Source organism: Dipodomys spectabilis, unplaced genomic scaffold, assembly GCF_019054845.1.
Source record: "Dipodomys spectabilis isolate Male_0828 unplaced genomic scaffold, ASM1905484v1 ptg000504l, whole genome shotgun sequence".
NCBI lineage: Eukaryota > Metazoa > Chordata > Mammalia > Rodentia > Heteromyidae > Dipodomys > Dipodomys spectabilis.
The window spans coordinates 2,759,687-2,775,170 of NW_024871181.1; the positions used below are offsets into that span (position 1 = coordinate 2,759,687).

At 46.4% G+C, this 15,484-nt stretch overlaps 1 protein-coding gene across 2 annotated transcripts in view; it reads left to right on the forward strand.

The window, feature by feature from the left end:
• Szrd1 (SUZ RNA binding domain containing 1) overlaps window positions 1-15,484 on the forward strand; it is a 33,477-nt gene that overhangs the window by 13,198 nt on the left and 4,795 nt on the right. For both annotated transcript variants that reach the window (XM_042669678.1, XM_042669679.1), the window contains exon 2: window positions 14,371-14,420. In XM_042669678.1, coding sequence (XP_042525612.1) covers window positions 14,371-14,420 — 50 coding nt within the window. The remainder of the gene's footprint in view (window positions 1-14,370; window positions 14,421-15,484) is intronic.

The window sequence follows — 15,484 nt, forward strand, 5'->3', positions numbered from 1 at the left end:
TTAGTACTCATAGGAATTTTGAAAATCACATATATTCTGTCCTCTTAACAGATACTCAGTTTTAAAAGTTAGGAGTTTCCTTAAATTAAACTGTTTTCTGTTTTACTATGAGACAATATTAAAATAATGCTTAAAAAAAAAAAAGAATGGTTAGCTTCCACATACCTGTGGCAGTGATTGGGGAGTACAGTTCCTGCTGTCCTACCAAGAAATAAATACCTAAGGCAGCCTGCCTGATCTCTTTTAGGAGTAGAGCTGCTGGTATGGAACTAGGCCTCACGCATGCCAAGCCTGTGTTCTACTAGTAAGCTGCATATCCAACGCTACTGTATCTCTTATTTTGATGCTCTACCACCTGAGCTATGCCTCTACCACCTGACCCCATTAGCTCTTATTTTGAATCTTGATAGAGTTGAGACATTGGACCCAGATAGACCTGGCTCAAATTCTGGCTCTAGGACATAATAGTCTGGAAGTGTGATTATGACATAATTATATCTGTAAAATTAAGGTGCACTTTTGAAATTCTGTTCTTTTGGGGGTTTTTGGTACCAGTCCTGGGGCTTGACTTCAAGGCTTGAGTGCTGTCTCTGAGTTTGGTTGGTTTGTTTTGGTTTTTTTTTTGTGTGAGTAATGGGGCTTGAATTCTAGGCCTGGGTACTGTCCCTGAGCTCTTTTGCTCAAAGCTAGCTCTCTACCACTTTGAGCCATAACACTCCTTCCAGTTTTCTGGTGGTTCATTGGAGATAAAAGTCTCATGAACTTTCCTGCCCTGGCCTTTGAACCGTGATCTTCATATCTCAGCCTCCTGAGTAGCTGGGATTACAAGCAAGAGCCACTGGTGCCCAGCTGTCCCTGCCTGAGCTTTTGTGCTCAAGGATAGTGCTCTACCACTTTGAATCACAGTTCTACTTCTTTCTTTTCTTCCTTCCTTCCTTCCTTCCTTCCTTTTTTCTTTTTTCTTTCTTTTTTTTTTTTTTGCCAGTCGTGGGGCCTGAACTCTGGGCCTGGGCGCTGTCCCTCAGCTCTTCAGCTCAAGGCTAGCGCTCTACCACTTGAGCTACAGCACCACTTCCAGCTTTTTCTGTTTATGTGGTGCTGAGGAATCGAACCCAGGGCCTCATGCATGCAAGGCAAGCACTCTACCATTGAGCCACCTTCCCAGCCCCCTCCCTCCTTCCCTCCTTCCCTCCCTCCCTCCCTCCTTCCTTCCTTGTAGTTAATTGTAGATAAGAGTCTCACAGACTTTCCTTCCTAGGCTGGCTTTGAACCTCTCTTAGATCTCAGCCTCCTGAGTAGCTAGGATTACAGGTGAGTCACCAATGCCCGTCTCCTTTTTTTTTTTTTCCCTTTTTAATTAGTACTGGAACTCAACTCAGTGCCTGAGTGCTGTCTCTTAGCATTTGTGCTCAAGGCTAGTGCTCTACCAATTAAGCCCCAGCTCTATTTCCAGTTTTTTGTTTTTGTTTTTAATTTAATTTAATTTTTTTTTTCGGTCATGGGGCTTGAACTCTGGGCCTGGGCACTGTCCCTGAGCTCTTCATCTCAAGGCTAGTGCTCTACCACTTGAGCCACAGTGTCACTTCTGGTTTCCTGGTGGTTTTATTGGAGATAAGACTTTCACAGAGGCGGGGGCTGGGAAGGTGGCTCAGTGGTAGAGCGCTTGCCTTGCATGCTCAAGGCCCTGGGTTCGATTCCTCAGCACCACATAAGCAAAAAGAAAAAAGCCGGAAGTGGCACTGTGGCTCAAGTAGTAGAGCACTAGCCTTGAGCTGAAAAGCTGAGGGACAGCGCTCAAGCCCAGAGTTCAGGCCCCACGACTGGACCCAAAAAAAAAAAAAAAAGTTTCACAGAGGGGCTGGGAAGGTGGCTCAGTGGTACAGAGCCTTGAGCAAAAGAAGCTCTGGGACAGTGCCCAGATCCTGAGTTCAAGCCCCAGGACTGGCAAAAATAAATGAATAAATAAATAACCTTTCTGCCCAGACTGGCTTTCATTGGTGATCCTCAAGTCATCAGCCTCCTAACTGCAGGAGTGAGCCACTGGCTCCCCAGCTTGAAATCCAGTTTCAGGATCATTCACTCATGTGTGAAGCATAATTTTAGGCACTCTTGGTAAATGCAGTGCATAAAAACTCCTACTCTTCTGGGAAAAGATGGGGAAATAAAGGGCTGGGAAGGTGGCTCAGTGGTAGAGCGCTTGCCTTGCATGCATGAGGCCCTGGGTTTGAATCCTCAGCACCACATAAGCAGAAAAAGCCAGAAGTGGCGCTGTGGCTCAAGTGGTAGAGCGCTTGCCTTGAGCTGAAGAGCTGAGGGACAGCACCCAGGCCCAGAGTTCAAAACCCACAACCGACCAAAAAAAAAAAGATGGGAAATAAATGTTTTATATATACACACACAAAATGAAAAGTAAGACGGATAAAGGTAGATTAAGAGGCATAGACTGAGCCAGGCACTGGTGGCTCATGCCTATAATCATAGCCATTCAGGAGGCTGAGATCTGAGGATCATGGTTCAAAGCCAGTCTGGGAAAGGAAAGTACAGGAGACTGTCTCCAATGAACCGCCAGAAAACTGGAAGTGGTCCTGTGGCTCAAAGTGGTAGAGTGCTAACCTTGAGCAAAAGAGCTTAGAGACAGCACTCAGGCCCCAGGTTCAAGCCCCACGACAGACACTCCTCCCCCCCCCCCCCCCCCCAAAAAAAAAGAGGCATAGACTGTTATATAAAAAGTAGCCTGGGGGCTAGAAATGTGGCTTAGTGGTAGAGTACTTGTCTAGCATGCATGAAGCCCTGGGTTCAATTCCTTAGTACCACATAAACAGAAAAAGCCAGAAGTGGTGCTGTGGCTCAAATGGTAGAGTGCTAACCTTGATCAAAAGAAGCTCCGGGCCAGGCGCTGGTGGCTCACGCCTGTAATCCTAGCTACTCAGGAGGCTGAGATCTGAGGATCGCGGTTCAAAGCCAGCCCGGGCAGGAGAGACCGTGAGACTCCTATCTCCAATAAACCACCAGAAAACTGGAAGTGGCGCTGTAGCTCAAGTGGTAGAGCATTCGCCTTGAGCTGAAGAGCTGAGGGACAGCGCCCAGGCCCAGAGTTCAAGCCCCACGGCTGACCAAAAAAAAAAAAAAAAGAAGCTCCGGGACAGTGCCCAGGCCCTGATTTTAAGCCCCAGGACTGGCAAAAAAAAAAAAAGTAGTCTGGGGCTGAGAAGGTGGCTCAGTGGTAGAGTGCTCACCTCATGTGCATGAGGCCCTGGGCTCAATTCTTCAGCATCACATAAACTGAAAAGGCTGGAAGTGGAGAGCTATGGCTCAAGTGGTAGAGCGCTAGCCTTGAGCTGAAGAGCTGAGGGACAGTGCCCAGGCCCAGGGTTCAAGCCACACGGCTAACAAAAAAAAGTAGTCTGACAAGACCTCTCAAGGCTAAGTAAAGACTTAAATGAAAGCCAGGCACCAGTGGCCCATGCCTCAGAGGCTGAGATCTGAGAATCCTGATTGAAAGCCACCCAGGGTAGGAAAGCTTCTAAGACTCTTTGCCATCCAATAAACTACCAAAATGCTGGAAAGTGGAGTTGAGGCTCAAGTGGTATAGTTTTTGCTCAAGTGCTAGCTTTGAGCAAAAAATGTTCAGGGACAGCACCTAGGCTCTGAGTTCAATCCCTAGGACTGACATCAAAAAAAGAAAAAAGATTGAAGTGAAGAAGCAAAAAGCCTATGAATTTGAAACAGTAACAGAGAGAATACAAAGGCTCTGGCCTGATTGCTCTTATCTGAGAAGAAATGGACACCAGTGTGATTGGACAGAAGAACAGCCCACTTGCAGTGGGGAGCCATGGAGAGCATTGAACAGAGGCTGATGTTACTTTATTTTATTTTGCCAGTCCTGGGGCTTGAACTTGGGGCCTGAGCACTATCCCTGAGTTTTGCTCAAGACTAATATTCTACCACTTGAGCAACAGTGCCATTTCTGGCTTTTCTGTTTGTGTGGTACTGAGGAATCAAACCCAAGGCTTCATGCATGCTCAGCAAGAACTCTACCACTAAACCACATTCCCAGCCTTGACTTGATTTTAAAAGCCCTACTCTGGCTGCTAGGTGCAGGGGAAGGGTGGAAGCCGGAGACTGGTAAGAAACTATGCTTGCCAGTGTCCATTTAAGGGTTACTGATGATTCTGACTCTCGGAAGGTAGCAACAGAAGCAGTCCTTAAGTGGGATTGGAAGATTTTTTAAGTAGAACCTATAAGAACTAAGCCTTTGTTTGGCCTCAGTCACCAGAAGACCAGAATTGCAGGTGGATGGAGAGAGTGTGATAGAAGGCTGACTTAGGTGACTGTGAAACTGAGTTTGGATTGGGGCATGATTTGGGTGCATTTTGAAATCCAAGTAGGAAAGCCAGTTGGCAGTTACATGTCAATGTTTGTGAAGTTATGTGGACTTAGGTAAGATTGCTCACAAAGCTAATATAGCCAGGCGTGGTGACATACACTGATAATCGCTACACCCAGAGGCTGAGGCCAAAGGACCTAAAGTTCAAGGCCAACCTGGATTACATAGCAAAATCCTATCTCAAGAAAAAAAAAAAAGTGTTGCTGGTGCTGGTGGTTCTTGAGTGTTATCTGTCATCCTAGCTACTCAAGAGGCTGAAATCCAAGGATCACAGGTCAAAGCCAGCCCAGGCAGGAATGTCTGTGAGACTCTTTTTTTTTGGGGGGGTGGGGGGGTTGGGGTCCGGTCGTGCGGCCTGAACTCAGGGCCTGGGCGCTGTCCCTCAGCTCTTCAGCTCAAGGCTAGCGCTCTACCTCTTGAGCCACAGCACCACTTCCGGCTTTTTTCTTTTTGCTTATGTGGTTCTGAGGAATCGAACCCAGGGCCTCAGGCATGCAAGGCAAGTGCTCTACCACTGAGCCACCTTCCCAGCAGCCCCTCTGTGAGACTCTTATCTCTAATTAACCACCAGAAAAACAGAAGTGGCGCTGTGGCTTAAGTGGTAAGAGTGCTAGCCTTGAGCTGAAGAGCTAAGGGACAGCACCCAGGCCCAGAGTTCAAGCTTCCAATTGGGGGGGGAAAAAAAGTGTTCATATAAACATAGAAGGTCTAAACTCAGAAGAGAGGCCCAGATTGAGATAAGAGTATGAGTTGCCTATCCTTAGTGGGAAGACTTAACCACAGAGTATACCAAGGAAATAGACAGGATCCAGAGAGTAGTGGCTGGGAGGCCAAGTAAAGAAAAGAAAATGGCCAGGTGCCGGTGGCTCAGTCCTGTAATCCTTACTACTCAGGAGACTTTGATACAAGTTCAAAGCTAGCCCAGGCAAGAAAATCCATGAGAGTCTTACCTCCAATTAACCATTAAAAAGCCAGAAGTAGAAATGTGGCTTAATTGGTAGAGTGATTGCCTCAGGGACAGTGTCCAGGCCCTGAGTTCAAAGCCTCAGGACCAGCACCAAAAAAAAAGGAAAAAAAATCTTGAAGGAAGAAGCTTTGAATATAACCAGGTACTGCTGAGAAGCTGAAGAAAATGAGGGTTTGACTTTGGCAGCATAGAACACCTTGGTAGTTTTGACCAGCTCTGAGTAAGTCATGATGGGGCTTAGATAGCTGGACTAGAATGAGGTGGAACATGTTTAGGGCAGGGCCTGAGCCAACTTTAGCACTTCTAGGCCTCCTCATCCACAGGTACAGGGCACTAGGTAACTGCCAGTTGCTGTCATGCCACAATAACAAATCAGTAGGCTTTACATAAGTAAGCAGCATCCTGGACAAGTGTGTAGCAGAATACATCTCACTCCAAGATTAGACCCTAAGGCACGCTGCCTAGTTGAAGATACAACATGAGCCATGTGTGTTACATTTTCTAGATGCCCCATTTCATTCATTTATTTATTTATTCCAGTCCTGGGGTTTGAACTCAGGGCCTGAGCACTGTTCTGGGCTTCTTTTTCTCAAGGCTAGCACTACCACTTGAGCCCCAAAGCCACTTCTGGCTTTTTCTGTTTATGTGGTATTGAGGAATGGAACCCAGGGTTTCATGCATGCTAGGCAAGCACTCTACCACTAAGCCACATTCCCAGCCCTAGATGTCACTTTTTTTTTTTTTTTTTTCCCCCGGTCGTGGGGCCTGAACTCTGGGCCTGGGCGCTGTCCTTCAGCTCTTCAGCTCAAGGCTAGTGCTCTACCACTTGAGCCACAGCACCACTTCTGGCTTTTTTCTTTTTGTTTATGTGGTGCTGAGGAATTGAACCCAGGGCCTCATGCATGCAAGGCAAGCACTCTACCACTGAGCCACCTTCCCAGCCCTAGATGTCACATTTTAAAAGCACAAAGAGATAGTGGAGAATAATTTTAGTATTTTAAACTTGGGTTAACCCAATATGCCAAAAGTGGTATAATATATGTAGAAAGTCAAATGTGTTACACACTTGACACTAGTGCATCTCCGTTTAGATGGGCAATGTGAGGCATGCTCATGGCCAAGTCGGGGTGGCTATGCTGGGTAGCACAACTGGTTCTGGTGCAAAGAGCACCCCACCATGAAGGCTCTCTGTGCCTGCCAGTGCAGAAATCCTGTGGCTGAATGTGCTTAAGAAGGAAAGCTAGGGTGGCTTGTGCTGACAGGCAAATATGAATGGGCCTGGGTGCTGCCCTGTGTTACTTCAGATTCTTAGTTTGCTGATCCCAGGAGTCACAGTGTTCTCCAGATAAAAGACTCCCTGGTGGTTATCTAGGACTAAATTAAAAGAGATATCTTTTCAGATTTGAACCTCCCAGTCTTGGTGATAGCTTCTTTTCCTCCTCTATCTCTACTCGTCCTCATCTTCTTTCTCTCTAATCTTTCTCTCCTTGAAGCAAATGTCCTTCAAATCCCTGCCACTCTCCCTGGCTTCAAGACAGTATTACTCACTCTGCAGAGTCTCCGTTCATATAGCTGTCTGCTCCCTTGGTGTGTCATCTCCCACCAGCAGGGCTCTGCACCAGCATGGCTTGGACCATTTACCTTATTAGGCAGCAGTTGAGCATCTATGCTTTAGAATAGGGTTCCTGAAAATCCTTCTCTACATTTTCCTATCATAGTGGAACAAGAGGAAAACGGATTTTGTGACATGCTATCTAAGCTAGACTTTCTCAAAGAGAGAATTTTAGACCTGTATCCTCTGCCCCATGATAACCTAAATAAAATGAAATGTTTTCCCTTGTTGTGTGAATAACAGAAGGAGTGGTAGATTGTGTGAAATAGAACCTGAAAATAGTGTGCATTGAAGAGGCAAGTTGGTGAGTTCCTGGCCTTTCTCTTTCAACATCAGAATTCTTTTTTTTTTTTCTTTCAGTACTGGAGTTTGAACTCAGGGCCTTATACTTGCTTGGCTGTCAATGCAATTTGATATCGACTTCCAGTCCTACTTATTGCTGATTATTTTGGAGGTGGAATCTAGCAAACTTTTCTGCCCAGGCTGATCTGAAACCTCCATCCTCCAGATCTTAGTTTCTGAGCATCTGAGCAACTAGGTGGTAGTGCCTGGCATTTTTTTTTTTTTTTTTAAACCAGTCCTTTTGGCCACAATTGAGATGATTTCTGAACCTGAAGTGATAGGACTTTGGGTGCTTTCCTTTCTGGGAATAAGCAGGAACATTGGACAGTCCTGCTAGGTGGGCCACTGTCACTACTACCTGCTGACAAAAACCAGGGCAGGGGTGAAGCAGAGGTAGAAGTGTCTCTGATTGCACATTTGGCTGGTAATAGTTAGTGATGCACTTTAAAGGTGTAGACCTTTTACCTGCTTCTTTTAGACCAGATTTTCTAGTCTAGGTGAATTCTACCTTATAAACCCTTTTATTTTTATTTTAGGTGAAATTAGGACCCTCTGGAGGATTCAGAGTCCATTCAGATTTGTGGTATCGGAAACATAAAGGTGCTATGCCAGGGTGACTGCTCTGCTAGAAGAGCTGTTGCTAGCCACCTAGTAGCTAGGGGACATGGGTGTTAATGTCAACTCAGGGTTGAAGAGATTACCTCTCTGTGGACTGTGCTCTGCTGTAGGACAGAATTTATTGGGCAGTAAGTATTCCTGCCTTCTTGTTCCCAGCATGCCTTCCTTTTTTTTTTTGGTCAGTCATGGGGCTTGAACTCTGGGCTTGGGCGCTGTCCCTGCACTCTTCAGCTCAAGGCGAGCACTCTACCACTTGAGCCACAGTGCACCTTCCAGTTTTCTGGTGCTCCATTGGAGATAAGAGTCTCGCCGGGCATTGGTGGCTCATACTTGTAATCCTAGCTATTCAGGAGACTGAGATCTGAGAATTGCAATTCAAAGCCAGCCCAGGCAGGAAAGTCTGTGAGATTCTTACTTCCAATAAACCACCAGAAAACCAGAAGTGGCTCTGTGGCTCAAGCCGTAGAGCGCTCGCCTTGAGCTGAAGAGCACATGGACAGCGCCCAAGCCCAGAGTTCAAGCCCCTCGACGGACAGAAAAAAAAAAAAAGGGTCTCATAGACTTTCATGATCTCAGATCTCACCCTCCTGAGTAGCTAGGATTACAGGCATGAGCTACTGGCATCCAATTCATGTCTTCCTTTTTTCCCCCCTAAAATGTTGGCTTTGTGTTCAATCAGGACCTACAGGTTCTGATTCCAGAAGAAATTCCATTGTTCTGTCTTCAAAATCTACCCCTCAAGCTGATTGCAGGTGCCTCATATTTGTAATCCTAGCTACTCAGGAGGCCCAGAGCCGAGGATATAAGTTCGAAGGAGATAGAAGTTTAATAGAAGCCAGCCTGGGTAGAAAAGTCCATGAGACTCTTAGCTCCAGTTAACCAGCAAAAAGTCGAAAGTGGAAGTGTGGCTCAAGAGCACCAGCCTTGAGTGAAAAATCCAAGTGAGAGCATGAGGCCCTGAGTTCAGGTTTCTGTACCACCAGGAAATAAAATACAATAAGCCCCTCAGAGCCACTTGAGACCTGTGCCTACTGACCTGTGGGTCATACCAACTCAAAGGGAGCTCAAGACAAGCTGTCATTCCTTGAGTGAGAGAAAAACAGAAACAAGCAAAGGTCTTGTAAGGTCTTTCATTTCCTAGCTGGGCGCCAGTGGCTCATGCTTGTAATTCTAGCTACTCAGGAGATTGAGATCTGAGGATCATGGTTTGAAGCCAGCCTGGGAGAAAAGTCCCCATGAATCAAGTCAGTTCACCACTCAAAAAACAGAAGCAGAGAAGTGGCTCAAAGTGGTAGAACAATAACCTTAAGCAAAAGAGCTCAGGAACATCACCCAGGCCCTGAGTTCAAGCCCTACAACTGACAAAAAAAAAAAGAGGGTATTTCCTAATCTAAGCCAGAAACTAAGACTAGCACTAAACCTTCCTTTAATCTAAGACTTAGGAGTTTGCTGAGTTGTGTTGGTTGCACTGGTGACCAGGGGAAGCCTGGTTGAGAGGAGAGTGGTGGTGAAGCCTGGCACTTGGTACCTTAGGCCTGGTCCTGTAGCAACTGGTAGTAGTAAGGAATATGTCTCTGGGGAGCAGGCAGCAAGAGGTCAGGCACCAAAAAGGGGAAAGACATTTCTACTCCGGCAGAGCAGTGGAGTATTTGGCTTGTTCTGTCTCTTGTCCATGGCACCCCATGCCCATCCCCCACCCCAATTGAGCTGATAAGTCTGCTTCCTTTATGTCTAAGGAAGTACAGCTCCAGTGGTGCTATATTGGCCACGCTCTACAATAGCTCTCTTCTCTTCTCTCCTCCTCACTTTTCTGGTTTTCTTTCTCATCCACATCTTAACAGGTACAAGAGAAACGTGCCTCCCTCTTTTGTCTGTTTTCAGAGTAGGCCGTTTGAGGTACCTCCTTGTCCCGCTCTCCTCTGGAGTGATGCTATCCTGTTATACTCCTCACCTCCTGCCCTTTTTCCTATAGAAGCTTACACAAACATATTCATTGCAAACTTAAGGTCATCAGCAGCCAGCAGAGCTGCACTTTGTCCTCAGGTGAGTTGAACCCATAGATGTTGAATCTGTGTTCACTCACCTTATGATACGGACTCCCCTTTACCTTCCCTAAATGACAGGCCTGGCTAGAACCACGTCCCTCTTCCATGGTTCTCCATGTGTCCTGCCAGCACACTTTCCTTGGGCTTTCATATTCTCTCAGACCAAGAAGCATGTGCTTTGATTAGTGGCACTGCCCCATGGGGCAGGTAGGTGATACCTGTGATAGGCAATGACAGATTTTCATCTTAGGATTTATTACCAAAGAAAGGAAGCCACCCCACTTAGAATCTGTTCGGTGCTGCTTGGCAGGAAACAAGCTTCCAGGAAGAGAAGCTAAAAGAAGCTAACTTTTTTTAGCCTACTTTGGGTGGGTACTAATGTCTTCACTTGCCTCTTGTCACTCAGCAGTATCCTAATGTAGCTTGTGCTCCTTGCATCATTGTGGAACTGAGCCTCACACAGAAGCCTTGACCAGGCATGGGCAGTGTTGTAAAAAAGTAATTTGATTCCTTATTTCAGGTCCGGTCTTCCAGCATTGTGAAGCCTATTTGATACCATTTTCCATTATGTCTCTGGAGGAGACACTGTTTCTCCTTGAAATGTGCTCTGTAGGAAAGCTGTGACTTGATCCAGCTTTCCAGGGCAAAAGTCTGGTAGCAGATGGATTGCAAGACCTTGTCCAAGCAAAGTGTGGACTGACTCATGATACCTGGACAGATTCCAGGGCTAAGTGCAGAGCCCTGTCCAGTGGTCGGCAAAGCCACTCCCCCTTCTACTTGGATATCTCTGAGCATCCCAGTATCTGGCTGGCCATCCGGAGATAACTGGGATCTGATTCCCTTACTACAACAAAGCTGACTGGGTTCATATCCCTGTCTGTGATCTGATGGAAGAATCCCTTTCCAGCTCCAATAAAGGCACATTTACTTAGATATGTCCACAATGTCATTGAAGGGCTCCTTTGAACCCAAGTCCATGTGCTGGACAGGTCTGTATCTTCTCTGCAGCCTGGAGAAGGAAGAAATGCTCAAGCCCAGCTAATGTTTCAGGCCCATTGGCCTCTGCTGGGGGTTTTAGGTCCTCAGTGATAGGAAAGTGAGAATTCACATAATGAAGCTTAAAAAATCAGAACTTTCCCATAAAAATCTTGAATTCAGTCTCCTAAAATAGCAAATTTGGCCTTGTCAGCCAAGGCTTGGCAGAGGCTTATCTAATTTTTAGGCAGAGCAGGTACTCTGTGGAGGCTGGTATCACCCCTCCTTCCCCAGATGTGTCTCTGAATGTGGAGTGTGGCTCTTTGCCTGGCCTGGACATGCACTTGGTTTCAATCCTATTTGAAAGTATTTACATCCCACAGCTGTTAAACCTTCCATTTATGAAGGGGAAACTTAAGTGGGCAAAGTGAAACAGTATGGAACTTTAGTAAAGCAATAAATTTTTTTTTTTGTTTTGTTTTTTTGGGTCCGGTCGTGGGGCCTGAACTCTGGGCCTGGGCACTGTCCCTCAGCTCTTCAGCTCAAGGCTAGTGCTCTACCACTTGAGCCACAGTGCCACTTCCGGTTTTTTGCTTATGCAGTGCTGAGGAATTGAACCCAGGGCCTCATGCCTACAAAGCAAGTGCTCTACCACTGAGCCACCTTCCCAGCCCCGCAATAAATTATTTGTGAAAAACCCTTGTCCCAGCTATTCAAGAGGCTGAGAGGATCATCACAATTCAAAGCCAACCCCTGAAGACAAAACCAAGAAACTCTTTATCTCCAATTAATGAACAAAAAGCCGGAAGTGGAGGCATGCCTCAAGTGGTAGAGCACCAGCCTTGAGCAAAAAAGCTAAGAAAGGAGACCTTGAGTTCAAGCCCCAGTGCTGGCACCAAAGAGGGGGGTGCAATAGGCTTTATTAAACTAACATCAGATATTGCATTCACTCAGGAAATAGTACTGATCATTATAAAACTATACAATTTGAACAAACTATGCAGTAGGCATAGATTCTGTATATCTGTGTTTGTTATTAGTTCACAGAAAAAAATCTGAGTTATTCTTTTCTTAATAATGTAGTTTTTCTACTCAGTTATTAAGTTTCATTGGGCACAATTTTGTTCCAAGATGGAGTGAAAGTTTTTCCTGACTTTCTGGCCCTTTTAGAGCTTGCGGCTTCCTTAAAATACAATTTATTGTGCTTGCACAAATGAATCTTAAACACACCTGGGCACCAATCACAATGAGTGTCAATATTAGACTGGTTTAATCTTTTTTTATGTTTAACTTTGAGTTGTTTATAAGACACAAGTAAGGACATGAAAGGTGACAGAAACACTTTAGGAAAAAGGCTACTTCATGATGATAAACTGTTCAATTTATTAGTCAGAGTATATCGTCAGTAGTTCAAATGAATCAGTGAATGCTTTGATTTGAATTGGCCCATCATCTATAAAGTACGGCCACCTCCTGGACCACACCTTAGTTTGGATGCTGAGCCTTCTTCCTCTAGCTGTGCCTGGAATGCTCTATGGGAGATAAGCTCCTTTAAAAATCTGTACTGTGTGGGGCTGGGAAGGTGGCTCCGTGATAGAGCGCTTGCCTTGCATGCATGAGGCCCTGGGTTTGATTCCTCAGCACCACATAAACAGAAAATGCCGGAAGTGCTGCTGTGGCTCAAGTGCTAGCCTTGAACTGAAGAGCTGAGGGACAGCGCCTAGGCCCAGAGTTCAGGCCCCCACACCCACCAACAACAACAAAAAATATTTGTACTGTAGCTGGGTGCCAATTGGCTCATGCCTATCATCCTAGCTATTAAGAAGGCTGAGATCTCAGGATCTGTTCAAAGCCAGCCATGAGACGCTTATCTCCAATAAACTACCGGAATACCAGAAGTGGCACTGTGGCTCAAGCACTAGAGTGCTAGCCTTGAGCTGAAGGGCTGAGGGACAGCGCCCAGGCCCAGAGTTCAAGCCCCACGACCAACAACAAAAAATCTGTACTGTGTAAATCAGAACTTCCCAGGCTTGGCACTATTGACTTCATAGTGGGGGCTGGCCTGTGCCTTGTGTGATGTTTAACAGCTTCTCTGCCTCCTCAGTAGCATCTTCTGATAGTGACAACCAAAAATATTTAGACCTTGACAGATGGCCTGAGGGAGAATTATTGTCAATCTGCTCTCCAGAGAAACATAGTTTTATACAGTTAGTCCCTCTAATAGCTAAATGGTCTCACTCCTGAGATGTTTTCCTTCTTCCTTTTTTTTGGGTGGTACTGGGATTTGAACTTAGGACCCAGTACTTAGTACTCTACCATTTGAGTCAGGTCTCCTGTCCTTGAACTTGTGATTCTCCTGCCTCAGCTTCTTATTCTACCATAACCAGCTGAGGGGGACAGCAATGGAAACTAAAGGAAGACGTGTACATGTGTGCAGGCATACAAATACCCAGTGTAGAGAGGTATCCAGAGTTCTTGGTTCTGGGATCAGAGAGTTCAGACTGCCATGGGCAATTAGGCCCTGACCATGACTGGGCCTGCCCAGCCTGGCTCTGCCCTGCTGCGGTAGGAGTTCAGGCCAGAATGTGTTGAAACTTCTCAGCACTTCTCCTTTTTGCTTTTGTCTCTAATGGTGGCTTTGTGTTAATCAGGACCTGCCAAGCTTTTGTTTCCAGAGAAATTCCACTGTCTTCCCTTCTTCAGCTCCCCAGTGTCCATCTGGGGACTTCAGTTCCACAAACATCATGCTTTTGTTTTACTCTAGGCCTTTTGCTAGGTAAGGGTCACCTGAGAAATAGGTTGTGAAGTTGTTGATACATTAGCTCTGAAGGGATGCACAGGGAGTTTCCCTCTGAGGGTCAGTTGACAGCCTGTTTCTCAGAAGCAGAGAAGACTTCACAGGGAGGAAGCATCTGGGTTGTGCAGGCCAGGTGGGAATTTGTGAGGGGCAGAGCCACAGCATATTGGGTTTTGAGGTCTGGTAGATAGCTTGTACTGCTGTATTGTCAAAAAGAAACAGGAGAGAGGAGGAGGTATGGGTGGGCTAGGGATGCTTGGAGCCCAGACATGGCCCTTTGAGCAGATGAAGGGTATTTAAGTGTGGAAGTAATGTGGTCAAATTTATATTGAGAAAGTTTTTTGGAGTGTCTTTGTAAAGGCCAGGCCAAGACACAAGCTGGAGACTGTGCAAAGAAAGAGTCCACCTGCGCAGTGAGATCTCGAGCTCTTGCTGCAGTCACGGGGCTAACGGGGGATGGACTGTGGGGGGATGGTCCATGAACCCCAGTCTAGCCCTGTCCATCACCTCAAAGGACAGTCATGTCCCTGGCTAAAGAGAGCATACTGCCCTTAGCTTTGAAAATACTTAAAGATTTTATTTGAGAGAGATTTTTTTCCACTTTTTATATACATTTTTTTCCTCTAGGAAATAGACAGACGGTTGGAAAAAAAACTGAAGATCACACAAAAGGAGAGGTAAGGCTGCTGTCTGGTGTGAGGGCTTGAGCCCTCTGCTGCTGGAAAGCTGGCCGCGGTGCTCTCCAGCTGGCTGTTAGGGTTAGCAGGTCAGGCTCCCGGGCAGCCAGCCCGCCTTTCCCTCCAACTGGAGACCAGGACATGGTGACTGGAGGCTTTGGGATGAGGTGGGGGTGTTGTGTCTGCCTCACCTCAGTGGGCCCCCTGTGTGAGGTCACCTGATGGCAAGTGGGAGGTGACTAGTTGTACTGGTGGCCAGGTTTGGGTTTTGGCCTTGGTTGTGCCTACTTGCTAAGATTGGGGCAGTTGTTTCCCCCTTTGGACCTGTCTCTTCTTCCATGACAGAGAGAATTTGGACAAATGATTTATCTGGGTCTCATTGATTTAGGGGTTTAGAATATGGAGGTGTTCTAGAAGGAAAGATTATAGTAAGTTCTGAGAAGACCTTTAGGGATAGCTTTGCTTCCCACCAATGCACCAGAGAAAGTAGATTTTTTTAGTAGGTTAAGGTTCACTTTGGGTTTAGGTTCCTGTCGTTTTTCTCTTGTCGTTGGGGACAAGAGACAGGAAGGAGGGTAGATCTTTGGATTTGCTTACCAGGCTGCACAGTTGACCCCAGGGGACTCTTGGGTGCTACATGCCATTGGCTTTCTGGTTCCTTGCCCGGGAGATCAGACTGCTGGTTTCTTGTTCGTTTGTCTCAGGAACTTCTCCTGGTCACAGGCCCCTTTGCATTTGGTTTCAGTCCTGCCTAGTTCACCCTGGAAACAGTTTGCTGCCTTCGTCACCTCTGCTCCTGATAACCTGGGCTCTGGAAAAGGCCCCTGCCGGCCTTCTTGGTTCTAAAGAGAAGCTAGTTGACTGCTTTGGGAGGGGCCTGGTGGCTGGTATGGGTGGTCATTTCTGCCTCAGTCCCTTTCTCTTCCTGTGGCTTTTGTTTTCTTCCCTTGCTGTGTTGCTTTCCCTCCCTGTGTTTATGTCCACCTCTCCTTGTGGCACGTGGCCTTGATGTGTCCACCTACCAGCCTTGGACAACGCTTTTTTTTTTTTTTTGAGACAAAAAA